The sequence below is a fragment of the Arvicanthis niloticus genome, chromosome 14, assembly GCF_011762505.2.
Source record: "Arvicanthis niloticus isolate mArvNil1 chromosome 14, mArvNil1.pat.X, whole genome shotgun sequence".
Lineage (NCBI taxonomy): Eukaryota > Metazoa > Chordata > Mammalia > Rodentia > Muridae > Arvicanthis > Arvicanthis niloticus.
In genome coordinates this window covers 62,119,691-62,143,196 of record NC_047671.1, presented here as the reverse complement: position 1 = coordinate 62,143,196, position 23,506 = coordinate 62,119,691, and the positions used below count along the sequence as shown (strand labels likewise).

The 23,506-nt window shown below is 44.7% G+C and overlaps 1 protein-coding gene across 1 annotated transcript in view; it reads left to right on the top strand.

Moving 5' to 3' along the window:
- The window catches only part of Elp2 (elongator acetyltransferase complex subunit 2), a 35,503-nt gene extending 19,144 nt beyond the window's left edge, over positions 1-16,359 (top strand). The window contains exons 12-22 of the mRNA XM_034518237.2: positions 141-290; positions 532-720; positions 3,283-3,352; positions 3,807-3,902; positions 4,068-4,125; positions 4,635-4,707; positions 8,273-8,465; positions 9,936-10,057; positions 11,537-11,670; positions 12,111-12,218; positions 15,969-16,359. Coding sequence (XP_034374128.1) covers positions 141-290; positions 532-720; positions 3,283-3,352; positions 3,807-3,902; positions 4,068-4,125; positions 4,635-4,707; positions 8,273-8,465; positions 9,936-10,057; positions 11,537-11,670; positions 12,111-12,218; positions 15,969-16,122 — 1,347 coding nt within the window. The 3' untranslated portion in view covers positions 16,123-16,359. The remainder of the gene's footprint in view (positions 1-140; positions 291-531; positions 721-3,282; positions 3,353-3,806; positions 3,903-4,067; positions 4,126-4,634; positions 4,708-8,272; positions 8,466-9,935; positions 10,058-11,536; positions 11,671-12,110; positions 12,219-15,968) is intronic.
- Positions 16,360-23,506: the final 7,147 nt, after the last annotated feature.

Below are 23,506 nucleotides of genomic sequence, written 5' to 3'. Positions count from 1 at the left end.
TTGGATGTTACAGATTAATGTCTTTGGTTGGGAAACAGCTCCTTTTATTTTATGATCTGGCCTTAAATGTTTTGCCTTGCAGCTTTCCTCCTAGTGGTCCCTGTTTATTTTGGTTATGTGTATGCTCATTTTCATTGCAGAGGCAGTGGTGTCCAGACATTGTCATCTCAGGACACTTTGATGGCGTCCAGGACCTCATCTGGGATCCAGAGGGAGAGTTCATCATCACTACCAGCACCGATCAGACAACTCGCCTTTTTGCTCCATGGAAGAAGAAGGGCCGATCACAGGTAAGACATCCTCCTCCTTAACTCAGGGCCTGCTTCCTTGATGGTTCCCAGGTGAGTAGCCTGCATTAGGATGCTTAGGCTCAGGCTGCCACGCATTCCACGTCACTGCACACCACTGGATCACTGGCAGTGGGAACTACTCCCAGTAGCAAGTTTTGCATTCTGTGTTTTGCTTGTTGAAGAGGACTGAGTTTTGAAGTGTGGGCTTGTTTTCATTGTATGTGCTGTGTTTTAACCCTAGGTCACTTGGCATGAGATCGCAAGGCCTCAGATACATGGATATAACCTCAAGTGTTTGGCGATGATTGATCGGTTTCAGTTTGTGTCTGGAGCAGATGAAAAAGTTCTTCGTGTTTTTTCTGCTCCTCGGAATTTTGTGGAAAATTTTAGTGTCATTTCCCAACAGTCACTGAATCACATAATCTATGATGTGAGTATTTCTCTAGTTTAGAGGTAGCGTACAGGCAGAAAAGAAGCTAAATCGTGTTTTAGGTTTCATAGACTTTTATGGGAGCCCTGGCATGTGGTGATTTAAATGTTAAAGACAGGCTGGAGAAATGGCTCGGCAGGAAACAGCACTTGCTGGTCTTGCAGAGGACCCGAGTTTCATTTTCAGCACCTATGTGGGGCCTCACAGCCTTCCTTAATCCCAGTTGTAGGGGATGGATCCAGTGCTTTCTTCTGACCTCCACAGGCACCAGGCACATATGTGGTGCACATATATACATGTGGGCTAAATACTTATGACAGAAAATAACTCTAAAATAAACAAACCAACACAGATCTTTGTGTAAGAAATGAGTTCAAGACTAAAGCAGCAATATCATGTTCATGAGACATGGCAGTCATATGTTGTCTCTACAGTGGGTGACAGGATCCAGTGATACATGACAGGAATCCTATCTTGATGAAGACTCCAGTCTTTCTGTAGGGCAGAAGTGGGCCACTGAACTAATGGCATAGGAAGAGTTAATTGCTGCATCTCTTTTTTTTTATTTAATTTTTTGAGACAGTGTCTCATGTAGCCTTGACTGGGCTCTAATTTGCTTGCTGGTGTAGACCAGGCTAGCCTCAAACTCAGAGATTCACTTTCCTCTTCCTTCCAAGTGCTAGGATTAAAGGTATGTGCCACTACCTCTGGCTTAATAACTCTATCATATGATAGGAAAATAAGTTGTGGAAGAAAGAGGTCAACAGTTAGAATAATGAACAATTTTTTTTTAAATTAAAGTTACTATGGTTTGTATGTATGAGTGTTTGGCCTGTATACATGTCTGTGTATCATGTGAATGCAGTGCCCTAAGAAGCCAGAAGAGGAGGATCCTTGGAACTGGAGGTACATACAAATGTTTGTGAGCCACCATGTGGATGCTAGGGATGGAACCCAGTGTCTCTGTGGAGAGCAGCTAGTGCTCCTAACCACTCAGCCATTGGTCTAGTCCCAGTGAAAATGTTTTACTGGGACAATTTTTATTTTTGTTTATTTATGTCTGCTTTTTACATAAGATTTGGGGTACTTCAAAAAATTGAATTTGGATTTAAAATACAGCTTGGGTTACTTAGCATGTACATGGTCCATGGTTCTAGTACTAAAGATAATAAATAATGTGGATTATAAGATTATGAAATAGGTGGTGTGTGCCTTTAATGCCAGCACTTGGAAAGCAAAGGCTGCCAGATGTGTATGAGTTCAAGGTCAGCCTGGTCTTCATAGTGAGTGCTAGGTCAGTGAAGGCCACATAGTGAGACCTGTCTCCAAAAAAACCAATCAAACAAACAAAGAAATAAAATAGTAAAGTAATGGAAATCAAGTGGGAAGACATTTGGCTATAGAGAGTGGTTCTAGTGCACATAAGTGCCTGTTTATACTTTATTACTGAGAGTTGGGTCACAGGTATAAGGTAGGAGGGTCAGGGAGGGAAGCCAGAGCTTTGGGGCTGTTGAAGAGGGAACTGGAGAGTTGACGGAAAGTTCTGGAGGACTTTAGGTGGTGGGTCATAATCACTCCTATGGTGCTGTTAGAAGAATGCAGCATTGTGGGAAAGGCAGGAGTGAGCAGAGATGGGGAGTGAATGCCTTCAGCTTCATTTGGCAGCGCTTCCTGCCTCAGCTGTCTCAGTTGCTGAAGGCAGTTGCTTCTGTTCTCCTATTCTGCTGCTGCTGCTGAGGGATCCAGAGGGAGCTCTGTGGGTGGAGGAGAGCAGGTTCAGGGCCTGTCGAGTTCTAGGGAATGAAGTGGTATTTTCTGGGATTCTAGGAAAGATTTAGCCCAGACATATACTTGGTTCAGTGTACTTGAACACAGACTTTGTCCTCATGATGAGTGCAGGATTGCCTCTCACTACCCGTTTCCTCAGTGCATGGGTAGCATGCAACATGCCCCAGCTAGGTGGCCGTTCTCATCCCTTTGGTGTTTTAAGATCATATCACTCATGTCTACTTCCATCATGTGTGTAAAACTGAATTGGTAAGCACTCGGCATATGGTTGCATATCATTTCTGATGGTTAGCAGATGGCTCACATGTGAGTGTAGGCTCTAGGCAGAGTTGCCTCTTCTGATCATATTTCACTGAATTGTAAAAGTTGCTTTAAGTTATTTACATATATATAATAAAAAATGTCATGATAGTACCTTTTGGGGCTACTATTCTGTCTTGGGGGCCCGTGAGGCCTTTGGGGGCCAGAGTCCTTGGCCTTACATTTCAGCCTACTGTACCAGTTGGAATCTGCAGCCCACTGCCCCATGGGGAACTGAGGAGCTTCCAGAGAGAGCTTTAGGAAGGCCTGACAGAGGTGGGATGGTGGTAGGACCTGTCAGTTGGAGACGGATTGCTTGGGGTGGCATCTGCCAGTTGAGGAGTTGGAAAGATGGCAGCCACACACAACAGGCTGGAATTGTTTTCAGTATTTATGAACATTACTTTTTTGTGGTACTTGACATATCAGTGACTTTTAGTGTCTGAAATGTACATATTGTGCTTTTCATTCTAGGAAGATGATGATATTCCAGAAGGAGCCACTATTCCTCCATTAGGGCTATCAAATAAAGCTATCTTTCAGGGTAAGGATTTAGTCTCCAAAATTATTGAATGGCTCTAGTACTTAAAACTTAGTTACAGACTTGTGTAATGTATGCCCGGTGTTCCTGTATGACTGTTTTAAAACCTCGTATTTTGTGATAACTGCTGTGTTCACATGTAGCCGCTGACACAGGAGCCATTCTCACAGGATTTCACAGAGCTGTTGAGTGACCAGTGAGACTGTGAGCAGCGTGAAAGTTATATCTGGAAAAAAAAAATCTTGCAAATAGCTAGGTGAAAAACAATAAACAGAATCTTCATGGACTTCATGCCTACCTCAGGAGCCATTGTGGAAACTCCTAGAGTAGAAATGCATTTGAGGCACATGGCCGCAGCACTGAAGTGATTATTCGGAAGGCTGCTGCTCTCTGACATGCAGCTTCGAGGCATTGTCACGGCACCTCTACTCATGCTATCCATGTTTCTCTAAACCAGGAGACCTGGCCCCTCAGCCTTTTGAGGAGGAGGAGGAGCTCTTAAACCCTGCCTTCGGGTATCCCCAGGTGATCTTCCAGCCCGCCGTCCTTAGTGGTAAGACATGACAAAACGACAAGTTAATGAAATGCTTAGCGCACACACAGTCTACTCTGGCTGTGGACCTAAAGGAGAACTATGGCTTTTACTTCCTATTTGGTTAAAGATGGGGGAAAAAGTATGGTATTCAAAATGTATTAGAGAATTAAAAATGTCTTGTAGAACCCCCCACTGAGGATCATCTTCTGCAGAATACCCTGTGGCCTGAGGTTCAGAAACTGTAAGTTGAACTGTCTGTGGAGTCAGTCTTGGCTTGAGTTAACTTGGCTTTGACCTTCCCCTTCCTCCTGCCTACATTGTCCTCCTGCCCAGTAGAGCTTCACAGGGGTGAGAGACCCCATGGGGTTTCATTCTGGTTTGGGTTATCTGTTTACATTGCTGTTTATTGTGTTTGTTGGTTGGTTGGTGTTAACTTTCCAGATAGAGAGGCACAGCATAGTTTCTGTTCGTTACTCAGCCGGTTCCCAGCAACATGTTTCCATGGTGGTTTCTTAGGCTGGTGGCATTAGACATGAAAACCCATGTGGAGTGATGTTACCTTTGGAAGCTATTGTTATTCTCTGGTTCCGTTTTCTTCCTCTAAATAGTTACCTAGGCAAAGTGTGATATTCCTTTAAGGAACTGTGAGTTAGGTTGAGGGGATGATCCTTTTCACTTTAAATTGTTTTGCAGTGTAAAACCAAGTACATTAGTAATACAGAGGACTTATGCTGTCTCTTTAAATTTTAGGTATGGACATGGCTATGAGATATTTTGTGTTGCTTGTAACAATTCGAAGACTCTACTTGCCTCTGCTTGCAAGGTAGGGTGTTTGTGGTGTGTGCATGTTTAATTTGACTTGGTCACAGGTAATTACATTCATTGGACTTTTGTAAATTCAGCAGATATGGGTAGAGTCCGCATGAAACAACCCTTCTAGGTGCCATTTTCTGAATCTTTTTCTTATATTTTCTTCTCATCTTTCTTTAAGAACATGATTACATTTTAAATCAATTTTAGAATCATTCTTAGAGTTTATCCTTGAACAGTTTGGGTTTGGGGGTATTGATCCCTATGCACACATACAAACAATATACACATGATATTTCCAGAGCTCACCTCACTGAAGAGAATGCCCTTGGCAGCCAGGTAGGTTGCCCAGGTCTTTTCCTTCCAGAGGTGTGCAGCGGCTGCAGCAGCAGCTCCCCAGGAGAGTGTAGCCTGTTGCTGGTGTTGTCATGAGGGGCCTTGGAGTCAGAGTTGGCTGGTATATATGTATGTTTGGGGTCTCATGTTGTCCCCAGTCGAGGCTCCAGACAGATATGCTCCAGAGCACAGTGGCTGAGTCATTTTGTCTGTCTACACCAAGATGCAGAGTAAAGAACATGTGATTGAGGGCCAAGGTCAAGTTCCCTCGCCACTGGGAGATCTACGTTACAGAGAACTTTGGCTTCCCCAAGTTTAGTGCAGACGGACTTGAAGATGTAGCTGAGATGTGGCTCATCCCTGATGGCTGTGCTGAGAGCTTCTGTGTGCTGGTCCTGCCCCCACCCTCCAGTCATGCTCAGTAGTAAACGCCATGTCCTGCTCACCTGAAAGAAAGACATTCCTCAGCAGCCATTTTAGGCCTGTAGCTCCTAAGAGGGGTGAGGTCTTGTGAGCTTCTCCTGCCAAGTGTTATTTTTATAAAATATCTTTAAGTTAGGAAAGCAATTGTCCAACTGTATCTTCTGGTTTATTTTGTGTGATTTTAGAATTAGCTCAACAGTTTCTGCAGTTTGTGGGGATGGCAGTGAGTCTGTAGATCAGTTTGAGGAGAATTTTAACAATCTGAATAATGCCCCTTCTTTATACAAGTCTTTAATTTCCCCTAGGGATGACCTTTTAGAGTAATGTTAGATTCAAGGAAAGATAGCTCTCACTGTCTAAACTCCCTGTCCACCTCATGCTGTACCTTCTGCTGCTCACATCACAGCCTCCGGAAAGCTTAGAGGTTTTGGTGTCTGGTCTCAGGTCTCAGCACATATTGGTGAGATTTACCCTTTTCCTATATATTTTGGGGTTTTTTTGTTGTTGTTTTTTTTTTTTTTTTTTTTTAGACAAGAAGATTTACTTTGTACACCAGGCTGGTGTTGAACTTAGAGAGGTCCACCTGCCTTTATTCCCCAATTACTGGGACTAAAGGGATGAGCTACCATGATTTTTAACCTTTTTTTTTTTTTCATTCCTAGAACCAAACCCCATTTTTCTACATATTATTCAACTCAGTTTAATACAAGTCTGTTAAGAACTTATCAAGGACTAGTGCTGTGCTCATTAGGTAAAGGCGTACCATTAGGACAGTCTGATCACTAGTATCCACGTGGTAGCAGGAGAACCAACTCTTACAAGTTGCCATTTGACCTCCACAAATGACTCCCTCTCCCCATACCAACACTTACAGACATGAGAAATAGATAAAGGGAAAAGCCTTTTAAAGTGATAGTGCACACCTGCAATCTCTGTACTTGGGAGGTAGAGGCAGGAAGAGCAGGAACCTAAGGTCAGCTTCAGCTACAGCCGTAGATTTGAAGCCAGCTGGGGCTACCCAAAGCAGCAGCAAACCAGTGTAGTTTTCTTTGGTTTAAGACATGAGCAATTTGAGCCTTATGGGAGGATCTTCTTCTCTGCAATTTTCCTGATTAGCTTATAAAACTGGATTTGCTCTTTTTGAGATTTTGTATGTATATGAATATTTGCGTGAATGTCTGTCTGTGTGCCATATTCATGCATGCCTGTGGAGGCCAGAAGAGGGCAGTGGATCTCTTGGTTCTGGAATTAGAAGCAGTTGTGAGCCATCTTGTGAATTCTGGGAGCTGAATCAGAAGTGTAGCCAGTGTTCTTGACCAAGCTCTCTCTCCAAGCCCCTCCAGTAGTTTTGTAAAACTTTATAGATTTTCTAGGTAAGACAACTGATGGAGTTGGTTTTTGGGGGAAAGGTTTTAACTTAGTTTTAAATCTTAGTTTAACTTAGTTTTAAGTAAAAACTAAGGTTTTAACTTAGTATTCAATTGCCAAGAAGAGACCAAGGCAGCTCTTATAAGAAGAAAGCCTTTAATTGGGGCTGGCCTACAGTTTCAAGAGGGCCAGTCCATTTTCATCATGGTGGCAAGCATGGCAGCATGCAGGCAGACATGGTGCTGGAGGAAAAGCTTAGAATTCTGCTTCTGGATCCTCAGGCAGCAGGAAAGGAAGACACTGGGACTGGCTTGGGCCCTGACACCTCAAAGTTCAACCCCCTGACACACTTCCTCCAACAAGGCCACACCTCTTAAATCTTTCAATGACCAAGTATTCGAATCTATGAGCCTGGGGGGGGGAGCCATTGTCATTTAAACCACCACACTATATGTGAGTCCTTTAATGGGTGCTAAATAAGCTGTTACCCAGCTATCCCATAGGACCACTTCAGTAGCTGCAGCATCACTAGTGATGCTGGTTTTTTATTGTTGTGGTAAAAACCAAGACAAAGGCAACTATAGAAGGAAACAAGAGGGACAAGAATCTATCACCCACATAGTGGAGAAATGTGTCTGCAGGCATCCTTGGTGAAAACAGAGAAATAGGGAGAGTCTTTTGACCTCAAAGCCCTCCATCAAGGCATACTTCCTCTAGCAAGGAAGGCCATTCTTCTATATCTCCCTAAATAGTCATAAGCTCAGGACCAAGTAGTCAAATGCCCAGACTAGGGGGACATCTCATGCAAATCACCAGATGCCATCTTTTTATTCTTCCTACTAAAAATACCTTTCCTTGCCCAGTCCTTTCATTCTCATTCTCTCTCTCTCTCTCTCTCTCTCTCTCTCTCTCTCTCTCTCTCTCTCTCTCTCTCTCTCTCTCTCTCTGTGTGTGTGTGTGTGTGTTAAGATGTTTATTCTCTTTGCTGTCCTGAGTGGAGTTTGAGGTCTCTGGCTATACTTAGGCTATTCACCTTTCCATCTCAGTTCATTCTGTGTTTTGAAGCTCCATTGGTAGGTTTGTGAATAGGGTGATGACCTCTTCATTAGTTTATTTGTTGTTGTGGAGTGACTCTGTCCAGTGATACTCCTTTGTTCACTACAGTAGAGACTTCTAAACTGGTCATCACACAATTAACACACATGACTTTTGTTATACAATGTTTTCATTGTGCCGGGTCCCTGAGGAGTCATCTTTTCTAGTCTGACTTTTCTCCACCTTTTCCTAGAAATTCGTCTCTGTGATAGTGTGTAACATCCCGGATGTTTTCTGGAGGCTTTTGTTGGAGGTGTATTAAAATAGACCCACAGAGAGACACCACACTATTTTAAATGTGTTCTTTTGGTTTGTTTCTGCTTCCTTGGTGTCCTGGTCTCCTCTCTGCCCTGCAGGCTGCTCAGAAGGAACACGCAGCTATCATTCTTTGGAGCACAGAGTCTTGGAAACAAGTGCAGAGTCTTGCTTTCCACACTCTGACCGTCACACAGATGGCCTTCTCACCTGATGACAAATTCTTACTGGCTGTGTCCAGAGATCGAACCTGGTCTTTGTGGAAGAGGCAGGATGTGACCTCAGCGGAGTTCGGTAAAACAGCCTGTGTCCTGAAGGTTATCAGTAAGGCTGTCACGTCCATTTTGTCCACTTTTAGCAGCTGTGAAATGAAGAGAAAGATAGCAGGGTGGAGACAGCCTGTGAGGGTTCAGTGCTCTTGGGCAACTGGAGAGCACTTGGCTTTATGTAAACCTTTTTCCTTTGGAGATTTAATTGTTTATTATTTGCAGAGGGGCAGGCACGGTCAGACACAGATCATTCCTCAGAGTGATGTGAAGGTGATAGGCCCACAGTACAGACCATAGTTCAGGGCTTTTTTTTTTTTTTTTAAATTATTTATTTATTATATTCATATGAGTACATTGTTACTATCTTCAGACACACCAGAATAGGGCATCAGATCTCATTACAGATGGTTGTGCGCCACCATGTGGTTGCTGGGAATTGAACTCAGGACCTCTGGAAGAGCAGTCAGTGCTCTTAACCTCTGAGCCATCTCTCCAGCCCCATATTTCAGGTTTTGGATCTTGATCTCCTCCTGGGCTTAGCCATGTGGCATGTGGCATGTGGCATGTGGCATGTGATGTGGGTAGTAGACCCACAGCTGTCATGGTGAAAGTTACTACTCCACAGCAGAGCATGGGTAAGCTGGGACGTTCAGTAGACTGGGGAATTCCGACTTAATAGTTTTCAACTCACATCCACTTGTCAGGATGTAACACTGCTGTACATCAGGAGCAGTTGTTTCCCTTTGACATCCTAGTGACTTCCTAATTTACAGCACTTCGTTTTAAATGGTGAAGTGCTGGGGCCATCAAGACGTCTCAGCAGGTAAGAGCACTTGCTACCAAGCCTGAGGACCAGGTTCAGTAACTGGAGTGCACACATGGAAGGAAAGAGCCAAGTCCTACAAGCTGTTCTCTGACGAGCACTCGTGTGCATGTGCATGTGGGTGCGCACACCCGCTAAATAATAAATAAGCATATGTTAGAAATAAACAAAACAAAAGTACTATAAATGATGTAGGTGTTAATTTCCTGTATCTTTTTGGATTATGGGTTAATAAATGTATTCTTTTTTCCACAGCAGTTACATAGCCCATATATAGGTTAGACGTTACCTTTAAGCCCTCTGCTTATATATTATGGGGAAAATCTGTCTTCCCTCCTCTCTTTGTAGTATTTTTTCCTTGTAATCTGCAACTATCTCTGGAATACAGTTAAGTCATCCCAGACTTGTTTTAGAACCATAAATTAACCTTTAGTCGAATGTGTAAAAGATTCTTGGTGTCAGTCATGGAGAGTGGAGGCACCATGAGCCGTGTGCACATAGGCTTGTGGTGAGGGTGGGCTGGCTCTGCTGCAGAGCAAGTGTAGGCAGGTGGAGTGGTCACTGAGCTGTGTTGCTGCCTGACAGACCTTGCTGTGGGTAAGAAGGGGAGCTGCCTGTCTTGCTTCATGGGCAATGTATATGTGGGCTTTTTTTTTTTTTTTTAATTTTCAGATCCATTTTTTAATCTCTTTGCCTTCACCAACAAAATCACTTCTGTGCATAGTAGAATCATTTGGTCTTGTGACTGGAGTCCTGATAGCAAGTACTTCTTCACTGGAAGTCGAGACAAAAAGGTAATTGTTTTTCCCCAACCAAAGATAAAAACTTAATATTTTACAAATGTGAGATGTTTTTGCAGTTATATTAAGAGTTATATTATTCTGCCTTACTCGTGATGTTTACAGATTAGTTCATGACTTCCCCGTTATATACGTACATTGAGAGGGTTTTTCATTTTAAGCTGTATAAATATATTCTCTGAAGTATGAAGAGAAGAACTCTTTGTCAGTCTCTGTTATCAGGTAGTCCCAGTGCAAGATGAAGCAGCAGTTTGGTTAAGAGAGAACCCAGGAGAGCAGGCGGGGCTGGAGACAGCACTTCTAGTTTTCTGAGTGATAAACTCCTGAGAATGAACTTTATTTGTGGCTGTTGAGCCAGGACCTCATCAGTGCTGGGTTCAGGTGCAACACCTTGCTTGCTTGGGATTTGTTTATTTTGGTTTGGGTTTTATTTTTTTTAACACGGGTACTGGGAATCAAACAGAGGTTCCCGTGTTTATGTGACAAGACTTTAGAGACTCAGCCAGCTCCCAGCTCTGTTTGTTTGTTTGTTTGTTTGTTTGTTTTGGTAGTGAAGATTATGACCTTTTAATTCCGTGACAGTAGAGGAGCAGAGCGTGACTGAAGCTTGAGAAAGTCAGGAAGTGAGGCAGCGGCGAGCACTCTGTGCTTGAACTTACTCCTCCCCTGTTCCTGAGGCTGCCCTTGGCTCCTGGTTGTCCCTTTGCTTTCATGCTCTTTAAAACACCAGCTTTTATGAGTTTCCTATTCCAGGGCTGGTAGAACAGTGTAGTGTTTCTTTTCATCGCCCTTCCCTTTGTGAAAACAGTCTAGATAACTGGAACAGAGCTGGCCTGGGCCTGGTGTACCAAATTAAGCACATCAGCATGGGCCTGCCAGTATCATTCTTCCAGTCTGCCTGTTTGTTCTCCTCCTGGGGAGCACAACGACCTGGCCGGGTCGTTGACTAAAACAGACCAAGTGCGTTTGCCACAGTTTCAGAAATGTGTGCTTCCCAGAGCCTGTTTGGAACCATGCTTTGGTCCTACCTTTAAAGCCCTGTCTGTCTGCTTCCTTCTCTGTTTCTGTGCGCCAGTCAGAAGCCCTTGATCCTTAGACTTACAGGGAAGCCGTGTGTCTTACACAGGATATCTTGTCAATGTTCTGTCCTCCTGATAGCCAAGTTGGCTGCCTAAGACTTAGGTAGTGTAGAAGAGGAGACTGGTTTCTTCTCTAACAAATACATGGTGAGTTCTGAGGGCAGAAACTGTAGGCAGGACATGATGGGCAGGATTTCACTGCATTGGAGCCATGTTGTATATTACAGAACCTAATAGACAACACTCCATGCTTTCTGGTACACTTCTGTATCTGAGATCTCAACCTGTGTCTGCCACACTGTGACTTTTTTGTGTATTACAAAAACCTCCTAGGACCAGAATACAGCATTAGAAACCTTGCAGAGAATGCCTCACAATGTGATTTGTGTTCTAGGTGGTTGTCTGGGGTGAGTGTAACTCCAGCTATAAACCCATGGAGCACCCCATCGGCCCCTGCTCCTCCATCCTGGATTTGGGCAGTTCTGTGACAGCTGTCAGTGTCTGCCCTGTGCTTAACCCGGCCCAAAGGTCAGTTTCTATGGGACCTGATTGTTCTATAGCATCTCACTTTTTGTTTGTTTTGGTATGTGGACCTGCCTTCAGAGTCGCTGCTGCTTTCAAGGTGCTTATGCTTCTAAGAAGTTTTAAGTCTTAGGATTCTGTGATTGGTGGTCAAATGGGAATAGGAATGACAGTTCTTATTTTAGACTGTGCACTGCCTTGCTTTCTGTCACAAGCAGCCTGGGAGAACAGGAGCCAGGGCACCTGCTGGGAAACACTGGCTTGTGAGCGTTGGCAGCTCAGGACAGGTGGATGGACTTGCATGCATCTTCTGCAGAGAGGAGGCTGGAGACACAGCAGAGCAGTGCAGGGTGGGCGATTGAGACACTGGAGAAGCACTCAAGAACAGGTAGAGATAAGAGAAATTCATCCTAAACCAACCTGTTGTCTCCCTGCCACAAAAACAGATACATCGTTGCAGTCGGATTAGAGAGTGGGAAGATTTGTATATATTCCTGGAACAAGACCAGTCAAGAAATCAATGATTGGACCATCTGTGTAGAAACAAGTCCAAGGTATTTTCTCTCTATTTTGTTTCCATATGATTAGATAGGTCTTTGGTGGCAAATGAACGTTTTTCACATAGAGGGACAGAAATCTCTGTCCAAGAAAATGGTACTTAAAGCCAAGTTGAACCTCCTAAAATGACATTTGCTCATGTGTGGGACTGAGTTTTTGTATTCTTAACTAGCCTGCTGGGTTACAGCATTGCACTGCGATTACAGCATTGTCCATTGCCCTTCCTCTCTGCTCTTCTTTCCTTTCCAAGATGGGGTCTGGGGAGCTCTTCTATGTCCTGAGTTCTGGGATCACAGGTCTGCACCATCACACCCATTTTTTTTACTATAGTGCTTGGGATGGAACCTAGGGCTTCATACATATAGCAAGCATTCCCCCAGCTGAGCTATGCCCTCCATCCTGGCAGAGGTCATTTTAATCTGCTTTATTGTTTTTAATGCCTGAGCTTTCAATAAGTCATTGATATCTTTCTGTGTCTCATCTTCTTGGGCTTTTCAGTCTTTGAGGTCTGTACTGTTTAGACATAGTTTCAAATGCTGTTCTAACTGACTGTGTCCTGATGCTGGTGAGAGATTAGAGAGAGCAGGCCTTCCACAGCCCTGTTGGTGCTCACTGTAACTGCTTGTTAAAACTTGTGTCTGCTTTGTTACTTCAGTTGAAGTAGCTCATGCATGGTTTGCTACAAAAGGAAACAGCTGGGGGCATCCAGTCTTTAGCATCCTAAACTCCTCCTCCCCCCCCCCCCCCATTCCTCTTTATTTGCTTCTGCCTTGAACACAGTGCTCTGCTCCTGGCTTGGTACTCAGACTTCTGCCATGACCCCAGTGTGGGGAGCCAGTTAGCATGGGAAGATGTAAAGAGCTCAGAGTTTTCATTTGGTGATTATTCCCTTGTGGTTGTAATGATAGGCAGGGTTTGTGACATGAAAGTAATTCTAGATTTAATATGCTGTGTTATTTAGATAGCTGGTATTCTAATTACTAAATTTTAGCTTTTGTTAGTAGTGCATTCACAGAACTAAAAGCAGGACTTTCAGACTGGCTTCCTAGGGGCCAAGTCCTGTAGTTAACTGATGAATCTTGTGGTGCTGGCGTTTCCACCCAGGGTCTTAGGCCTGTTAGGAAAGTACTGTACCACTGAGTTACCTCTGCAGCCCTCCAGATCTCTGTATCTTCCCTTTCCTTTCTTACCTCCTCCTTTCCCCATGCTCTTCGTGTGTGTGTGTGTGTGTGTGTGTGTGTGTGTGTGTGTGTGAATCTTTTTGATCAGTCTCATTATATAGCTCTACTTGGCCTAGAACTTGATGTATAGTCCATTTTGGACTTGAACTTGTAACTATCCTCCTGCCTCTTCTCCCAGTTGATGAGACAAGCATCGACCTGGCTCTCTCTGTTGTCTATTTATGTGTCTGTGCTTGTGCTCCTCTCTCTCTCTCTCTCTCTCTCTCTCTCTCTCTCTCTCTCTCTGTGTGTGTGTGTGTGTGTGTGTGTGTGTTCACGTGCGTACGCTCTCACATGCGTGTGTTCAGACACTTCCCCTTCTCCTTGTACATGTACAGAGGTCTGAAGAGACCTCTGAGCATAGCAGTGTCCTGCTATTCATCTCTTCCACATTCACTTGAGATAGGGTCTCTCATTGAATCTAGAGCTGGGCTGGCGGTCAGCAAGCTCTGACAGTCTTCCTGTCTCCAGTCCACACAGCACTAGGGTTATGGGAATATGTGGCTAGTCTGGCTTTTACATCGCTCTTGGAGATGTAAATTCAGGTTATCTTGTTTGCATGCTGATCCATTTCTCCAGGTTCCTCCATATCTTTTAAATGTGATGTATCAACATGCTAGATTTAAAGGAAGAAATAAAAACAACTCTCCCCCCAAAAGACAAAGCCCCATCATTTTCTGTAAATAAGTTAGTTCCATCCTTCAGAATAGCCCATGGGAGAAATGCATGATTTGATGATCAGCACTTCCAGAAGTTTGTTTAAGAGGATGAGAACCATATCCAGTGAGTGCCGACTGTGGAGAGAGGCTGGGGCCTCTGCTGATGCTGCGGTCCTCATCGCTGCTTCTGGAGCTCCTCTTTCAGAACAGGGTCCCAAACCTTGATAGCTTGTGATATGAGAAAAAAAATAATAATGGTCTTTCTAGCGTTGCTCATTTATATTTTGCCTTTTTAAAACTCAGCACCCATATTTATAGAGCTTGCTATTCATAGGAAATTTACTCATGTCCAAGTGACTCATGGCTGCTTTAATAATCAGGTTCCTCCTTACAGAACGATGAGCTCTCATTAAGCACTCAGTCATGGTCAGCATAACATGGAAGCATTTTCTCTAGAAAGTTCTCAGAAAACATCGCACACAGTAGCCTGATTTTTTACTTTATGACACCTTGTGTCTCCTCTGGGTTGGACATGACTCCCTGCTCTGATCTGAAGCAGATCAGGCCTGTTAGCATGCTTCTGGATGGGGGCACCAGAAGTTCAAGGGAGCCTTAGGTGGCCCTCGATCTCTGAAATTATAAGAGGTAAACAGTTGTTAGGTGGGTAGTTGCCTATCCATCTCCCAGGCTCTTTTGAACAATCCCAATAAACTGGTTCACCGCACTTGCCTGGGCTGAGTCCTGTCTGTGAACTCTGTCCTTATGTCTTCTGCACTGAAAGGGCTCATTTGCACTCAGAGGCTGCTTTTAAAGCTCTATTCTTCAGACTTCATTCATGCCTGCTGACCCCTGGCATTTTGAAGGTGAGATCTGTGTCCTGTGCTGTCTTTCATTCTTTCTGCCTTAAAACCTACTTAGGAGTCTTGCTCTTGACTTTATTCATTTTGAGCATGTGTTTACAAGTTTGACACAGAAAATATTGTGCTTTTTCCAAGAGCTATGGCTCATTTGTTTGGTAGTGTTTTGGGCTTGCCTTTTGGGAGACCCTAGGAAACAAGAACCGCTAGTACAGTTTATTACCTTGCCTGACGCCCTGCAGTTAGGTCACCCTGAGATCATGGCTCTGACTGTGTGGTTTGCCAAGGGGTTCAAATCATCTTTCTTTACCCAGTTAAAAAAATGTTAAAGTCCATTCAACTCTTAGCAATGTCAACAGAAGAAAGTGCAGAAGTTGGGTTGTCACAGGAATTGAACTAAGGTGGACTGGCCTAGTGGAAATACCTTTGCATACATAGCTGTCTTGCTGGCCTCTGAAAGGTTCGACTTAATAGTCACTTCAGTAATTCTACTGATGATTAAAACAGACAGAAATTTCAGACAGAAATTTACTATTGTTCCTTTGGGCATTGTCATTGGCCAGTGAGTAAAGTATTAGTCTGTTTTAAAAGTAAATAGAGGGTTGGAGAGATGGCTCAGTGGTGAAGAGTGCCGACTGCTCTTCCAGAGCTCCTGAGTTCAATTCCCAGCAACCACATGGTGGCTCACAACCATCTGTAATGGGGTCTGATGCCCTCTTCTGGCGTGTCTGAAGAGAGCAATGGTGCATACTCATATACAATAAATAAATAAATAAATAAATAAATAAATAAACAAACAAACAAACAAACGAATGAATGAATAAATGAAAGAAAGTAAATAGAGTGAGATATTTTCAATATAGCATAAAATTACTGGAGTATTACCCTTCCATCCATGTTATGACTGCTGCGTGGACACCCTGGCCTGGCTCCATCACTGTGTAGAAGCCCAGTGGAGTGCTCTGTAATCATGACTTGTGTTGACCTTATGATGTCTGTCTTGGTTGCAGCCAGAGCCACTCCCTGGGTATCAGAAGGTTATCCTGGAAGAGCTGCAGTGACAGCACTGAGCAGACTGAAGAGGGGACGGAGTGGCTGGACTTTGCGAGCTGTGGCGAGGACCATACTGTGAAGATTTACAGGGTTAACAGATGTGCGCTGTGAAGACTTGACCGCACCCTGCTTGTGTTGATTGTCTTAAGTGTTTGTTATGTAAATAGATCCCCCTTCTTTACTGACATGATTGCATGCGTTTCCCTATCTACTATCTGATGAAGGTCATGGATGCTTTCCCTCGTTTTATGGTATATATATCACCACCCACAACCTTACCCATGTTGTCAGAGATGCTTGGGGCTACCTCTGTGTGTTCCAGATTAAGAACGTAAATTTGTGCTCAAATTTGTCTGATTTTAGCTCTCTTTGTGCCTGCTTTGCATTATGACCAATTGCTAGAGGATGGGTGCTTGGTAAAGAAACAGGTTATTTAGTTCAAAGTTGTCAGAGTTGAAGAACATGGCTCTGGAATCTGCCTGGTTCTGGTGAGGGTTGTGGGTGGGATGTCAGTAGTGGGGAATGCCTGTGGATAGGGAGAGCACATCATACAACAAACAGGAAGCAGCAGGGACTGAGGGAGGTACCAGATTTGCTTGAAACCCTCTCAGGAGAGTGCACTCCCCTTTAAAGGCCTGATTAAGCAGTCATTAGACTCTGCCTCTTAAAGATTCCCCTAAAGTGTCAGTGTCACCACGCTAGGCAGTAGGCTTCCGGCATGTGGACTTAGGAGTCCACACTCAGGCTGTGTTCAAAGCATCTTTGGGATGCTTTCTTGTTATTGCCTTCTTCAGAGGCTGGAGATGGAAGAAATAACAGAGATGCCCAGAGTGTTCGACTTTTACTTTTACACGCCCTGTAAATAAGCACACCACACACAGTGTGCTGTCTTGAGCTCTCTTTCTGGCTGCCTAGTATTCCAGAACTTGGCATCAAGTGCAGGCTGGAGCTGCACATCCCTTCCTTTACTTAAAGGCATTGAGATTCTCTTTTTGAAGGGTTTCAAGTATCATTTCCGGATATCAGTAATAAATTATGGGATGCACAATAAGAGCCGTCTGAGTTTAGTTGACAGCTGATATCATGAGAGTGAAGGAAGCGCATCATCAGGGCGACCTCAGAAGGAAAGGAAGGGATGGAGACAGTGGGATGAGGAAGGCCAGTAACAGTGGGTGTTTACGAGAGGTGTCAGAGGATGTGAGTCTGCAGCCTGCCGCAAGCCTGGGACTCCACAGTCCTCCTGGACAGTGGCCATCTGGAAAATTAAATGTGTAGAAGGGAAGATCATGAGGGTTTCCTTGGTGGGAGCAGATGCCATTGTCAAACTGAGGGCATGAAAAGTGAAGACTTTGCACCCGGGACTAAATCTCCTTGGCAGCATTGGGAAGTCCTAGCCGGGCTGTTCTCCGCAGCTTCCAGTTGGGTCTGCCTGTCTCACCTGTCCAGCTGGTTGTACACTGATGCATTACTGGCCATGTGGTTCCGCACTCACCGCTGGGGTGTGTGGACTCCTCTGGGGACAGAAAACAGGGGCACTAGGCTATGAACGTAGCCTAAGATGGGGGCCTCAGCCCAGGTGAGAAACAAGGCAGGCTGAGGCTGAGGAGATGGTTACCAAACTCTCGTGCATCCAGTCGCTGCTGGAAACCTGGTCAGGGGTGAGGGTGGGGCGGAGGGGGGGGAGGGGAATTCTTAGCTCAGGGGGCGAGTGTCTGGAAGCAAGGAGGGGTCTTCTGTGGGAGACTTAGGTGTGTGGCTCTGTATGATGGAGGCTTCCCCCACAGTGGTTGTTAGTGAGAAAGACAGTCCTCTCTTGTCCATATTGTTTGTTCATTGTGGAAAATGCATACAAACTACTTATTCAGCATGGACCAGGGATTAAATACCTTTTGCAGGAAAGCTTGTTCAGGAAGGGAAGCTTAATGGCTGAATTCTTGGGGCTGACCCTTCTAGATCCCTCACTAGCATGGAAAACTCTGTGCTATATGACTAGGGGTCATGATCCAAATGTGGGGTGCCATGGTCACGTGCTCTGGGTCAGGAGCAGATGAAACATCTCCGAGTCTCAGATACAAGGGCACCGGGGTTTATGACTCCATTCAACCTTCCTGGTGTTTGTCTGGTGGCTCGGCTCCACTTGCCACACATCTTTTTATAAAGAAGAGGTGTCATCAGAATAACTGTCTCCTATGCTGGGAGCAGTTTGATACTGGACCTGATTAGTAGTGATCTTTGCATCTGCTGCTTTGGATACTGGATGAGGCGGGGTGCGGAGAGAAGCAAGGCTCCAATGGCTAGTATGGGGCCAAGGAGGGGAAAAAGCCGAACAGCAAGGGGTTAGCAAGGGTTAGTGTGTGCGGAGATCCCTGGGGCTCTTTGAGCATTTGTGCATCTTGTTCTACCAGCCCAGATTCATTAACAGAAGCAACATTCCTCCCCCAACAAAACGCAAGTCCCTCTCTGTTCAGCAGTCAGGAAGTCCAGGGCCGTCTGGTTTTAGAGAACAACCCTGCTAAGACGTTATCTGGCACTGAAGGGACTAAAGGCTGTCTGCAGTGGAGGCCATTGCCTGGTCAGGCTTGTCCTGGATGTCACTGGCCAGATGTTGTGTTTGAACAAGGGCTGCTCCAGCGGTTCCTTTCGTGCCCAGTGAGACAGCAAGGCCCAGTCCACCTTCCTCTCATCTGCAAGGCGAGTTTTTCAGGTTCATAGAGATAAAACTGGGGAACAAGTATCACCGGGGCGCAGGAGCCTCGAAAAGGGGAGGGTTGATACAGGCACCTGTAGTGCCTTTGTACCAGAGGAGGGTAAGAGGGTTAACGCGGATGGATTTGGTGATGGTGATGTCACAGGCACGTGTAAGGTGGAGTTTTGAGAAGGGTTCTGCAAGGCAAAGAGGGTGGGTCGGTTGAAGAGAGGAGTGCCTTGTGCTTTCCTTGTGGGTAAGGGTCCATGGAGTCCATGAAAGGAACACGTTAATCGGAGCAGCTGCTAATTGCCGTCCGGAGAGAGAAGCACAGAAAAAGCATCGGGAAGAGTTGGGGTAGGTGGTTACTGGAGGGAGGCCAGCTGTACATCGGATGGACTGTAGCCAGGAGAGGGTGGCTTGGAGGTCCTTCTGAGATTTTTTTTTTGTTGAAGAATATTAACATAGGTAAAGACTGATATGGAGGCCGACTGTGGGGTATCTGGTGTAGCCATTAGGGTAGTGTACCCATGACTCCTGTTTACTAAAGTTCATCCCGTGAATCACTGATGGGAAAGCTGAAAATGAGTTTTAAGGTTGGTGAGCATGGTACCACCGCAGCTGGTGGATCCCATTCTGCAGCTCCAATATCTGCAACCTCCATATGTGGAGACCTGGAGATATTCACCTGTGTTTCAGTAAGGAAAGCAGAGAAAAGGACTAGTGTAGTGGAGATGGAATCCGGATATAGGGGCATCTCAGTCCTGGCTCGACATCCTTCCGATGGGTAATCCTGGTATTCCTATGACATTCTTGTGTACACTGTAGGTTTCCCTAGCAAAGAATCTCCGGTGGTGGGTGTTAGGAAGGCTAGGGAGACCCTTGGCAGTAGCAGAGTTAGTATGAAAATGACAGAAACAGCCAAGAGAACAGAGGAGAGGGGGCTTGTGGAGGGCACATGGCCTGGCAGCAGTCACCCAAGGATTGCCTTCCAGGAGATCTTGTTGTTCCTTTGGGTGTGATGCTTCCTCCTCCTCTGTCCTTGATCTGCCATTGAGAAGTAGGCCACCTTCTTGTTTGGGTAGTGGTGTCAAGAACGTTTCTGGCAGGAACCCAGATAGGCTTAGACTATTCTTGTGGGAAAACACAAGCAAAACCCCTCCAGGACAGGAACCTGGTCAGGAGCAGATGAAATGGCTACTGGTCTCAGGTATGAGAATACCAGGGTTTCTGAATCTGTTCAACCTTCCCAGTTTTTGTCTGGTGACATGGCTCCACTTGCCCCACAACCATGGTCTCAGACTTTTGCATTTGTATGAATCTGGGAACCAGAGACTATTTGTAACAAGTTCCGAGGAACACAAGTCTCTGTGTTGATGGCACTCCTGTCATACTGTCGACCCTCAACCCTCGGCTCTCCCAGCCCACTCGTCCACCATGCATCTATACCCACCAGTATCAGGCCCAGGGATGCTGTGCCCAGAAATGGAATCGCTTCAAATCTCCAGGTGACAGTGAAACAGCCTCAAGCTTCAGAAGCCCCATGGCACCACTGGACATTTGCTTGAGCACACAATCACAATACCATCAATACCATGTTTTGATGACTTCCTGGGGTCTTTAAACTCTTTAGAGTGTCTCTGTGGGCCAGCCTGGTCTACACAAGAATGAGAGTTCAGTATTTGAGTCTTCAAGGTTACTTTGGAAAGCCCATGGAATGGGTAGTGTGGCTCTAAAAGCACCCAGAGAGTGGGCATGGTGATTCCCAAGTGCAGGGAAGCTTTTATTCCTGGATTCAGTAACTATGACTGATATGGTGGCTATTTCTACTATATTAATCCCAGTGACTCATGAACACGGGAGATCTTTCCATCCTCTGCTATCTTCTTTAATGTCTTAAAGTTGTTATTATGCAAGTCCTTCACGTGCTTAGTTAAAGGTATTCCAAGGGTTTTTTTTTTTTTTTGAGGTTATTATGAAAGGTGTATTTCTTTGATTTCTTCCTCAGTCTGTTTGTCATTTGTATATAGGAAGGTTACTGCTTTTTGTGTGTTAATTTTGAATCATGATAGTTTGCTGAATGTGTTTATCAGCTGTAGAAACTTCCTGGTGGAGTTTTCACGCATCATCAGATAACATAAATAATGTTATCTGCTATGGGACCGTGGAAGGCGGCCTGGTTCCCAGTTGAACTAAGGCTAGACGCCCTGGTGACTCTGAAGCAATGGTAGGTGCTTTGCCTGATTCCCGGGCATCAGGCCCCTGTCACTAGCCTCAGCCCTCTATAGATTTGTGGCCATCAGTCATGTAAGGTCAACACACCAAACCTCTCCACAGGTAGAGGATATGACCCGTGGTCACATAGGCTTAAGACACATCTCTGTTTTAACGAGGTACCTGAAGGCCTGGACGCTCAGCAAATAAGCTTTCCTTCCCAGACACCCCTCCCTGCAAAAGGATTTAACCTTAGGCCCGCCCTGGGAAGTAGGGTATGGTTTTACACATCCACTTTCCACCTTAACAATAAATGCCTTAAAACCACGCACTGTCTCTTTTCGTCGGGATCCACTGTGGGGAGCCATGGAGAAGGCTTTCACCTACAGAGCTGCAGTCTAGTCTCCCATAGAAGGCCTCTCTGTGCTCCCAGCCATGGCCGCCACCAAGCTCAGGAGCTCTCCCCTTTCCCCTTCCCTGGCCGGGCTAGATCCAGCCTGGGGGTGGGGGAGGTCTTCCTCAGCTCCTAGGGTGTCTGAGAGCCTGAGAGCCAGACAGCCCCCCCCGCCCTCCCCCCCCCCCCCCCCCCCCCCCCCCCCGTCTTGTTCTAGCTGTCCCGTGCCTCAGACTGTGCTTCCCCACCCCTAGAGTGGTGTCCTGGGAGTTCCCTACCCCAGCACTTGCCCAGAGATAGCACGGGGTAAGCGTGGCCAAATCCCGCATTCTGCCTCCCTGAGGCCTGGCCTGTGCCTTGTGGCAGAGCGGTCTCAGGACCCAATAACCCAACACTCTGCAAACAAAGATACTTGGACTTCTTCCTTTATTATTGCATCCTCTTAATCTCCTTCAGTTGTCCCCTGATGGTTCTAGCTAAGACTTCAAGTACTATATTGAATAGATATGGAGAGAATGGACAACCTTGTTTTGTTCCTGATCTTAGTGGAAGTGCTTTGAATTTAGGTTGACGTTGGCTATGGGCTTGCTGTTTGTAGTCTCTGTTGTTTTGAGGTATGGTCCTTGTATTTCTAGTCTCTTCAGTTTCTCTCTCTCTCTCTCTCTCTCTCTCTCTCTCTCTCTCTCTCTGTGTGTGTGTGTTTGTGTGTGTGTGTGTGTGTGTTTGAGACTGGATTTCTCTGTGTAGCCCTGGCTGCCCTAGAGCTATCTATGTAGACCAGGCTAGCCTTGAACTCAAAGATCTGCTTGCCTCTGCATCCCAAGTGCTGGTTTTAAAGGCCTGCACCACCATACCTGGCTCTCCAGAACTTTTTATCGTGAATAGATGTTGGATTTTTGTCAAAGGCCTTGTATATGTCTAATGAGATGATTGTGTGATTTTTTTTTTTTTTTGTCTTTCATTCTGTTTATGTGGTGGATTACATTTATCAACTTACCTATATTGAATCCTCTCTGTATCTCTGGCATGAATCCTAATGGCTCTTGGTAGATAACCTTTACCTTTGTGATGTGTTACTTGATTTGGTTTGTAAGTATTTTATTAAGGATTTTTGTCTTTCTTCAGAAGGGATATTGCTCTGTAATGTTCTTTCTTAGGTCTTTGTGTGGTTTAGGTATTAAAATAATTGTGGCTTTATAAAAAAAAAAAAGAATTACACCATGTTCCTAAAGTTCCTACTTTGCAGAATAGTTGGAGGAATATCGGTGTTAATTCTTCACTGAAGGTTTGGTAGAATTCTGTACTGAATCTAGTCCTGGGCTTTTTGTTATTGCTGTTGTTGGGTGATATTTAATTACTGCTTCTATTTAACTAGGGGTTGTAGGCTTCTTTAAATTGATTATCTTATCTTAATTTAACTTTGGTAGATGGTATATATCAAGAAACTTATCCACTTCTTTCAGGTTTCCAACTTGGTGGCGTATTTCCTCATGAGCCTCTGGCTTCCCTCAGTATTTGCTCTGTTGTTCCCCAGTTTGTCTCTAATTTTGTTAATTTGGGTAATCTCTCCATCTTTTAGTTGATTTGGCTAAGAGTTTATCATTTTTTTAAAACGTTTTATTTATTCTTTGTGAATTTTATATCATGTACCCCAATCCCATTCATCATCTCCCTGTCCTTTCATATCCACCTTCTGCCCTTGCAAACTGCCCCCCAACAATAAAATGCAGTGCTCATTTTGGGTGTTATTTTATTATTCTAGTGCTTTTGGGTGTGCTGTTATTAATATGAGATATCTCTTTCTCTCTCTCGCTCTCTCTGTCTCTCTCTCTGACAGTGCTATGAACTTGCCTACTAGATTTAACTTCAATGTGTCATAGGTTTAGGTTTTATTTTAGTTTTTATTCCGTGCTAAAATATTCTTAATTTTCTTTTTAATTTGTTTAGACCCGTTTTTGCTTTGTTTTGTTTGTTTCTTTTACTCAGTAGTGAGCTGCTCACTCGCCATGAGTGAGTCTGTGTGCTCTGTTGTCTCTCTTGTTGATATCCAGCTTTAGTTCATGGTGGGCAGATAGGATGCAGGGTGTTATTTCAATTTTCTTGTACTTATTAAGACTTCCTTTGTGCCGAAGTATGGGGTCAATTTTGGAGAAAGTCCATGAGCTACTGATACAAAGGTATAATTTTTTTGTGTTTGGGTG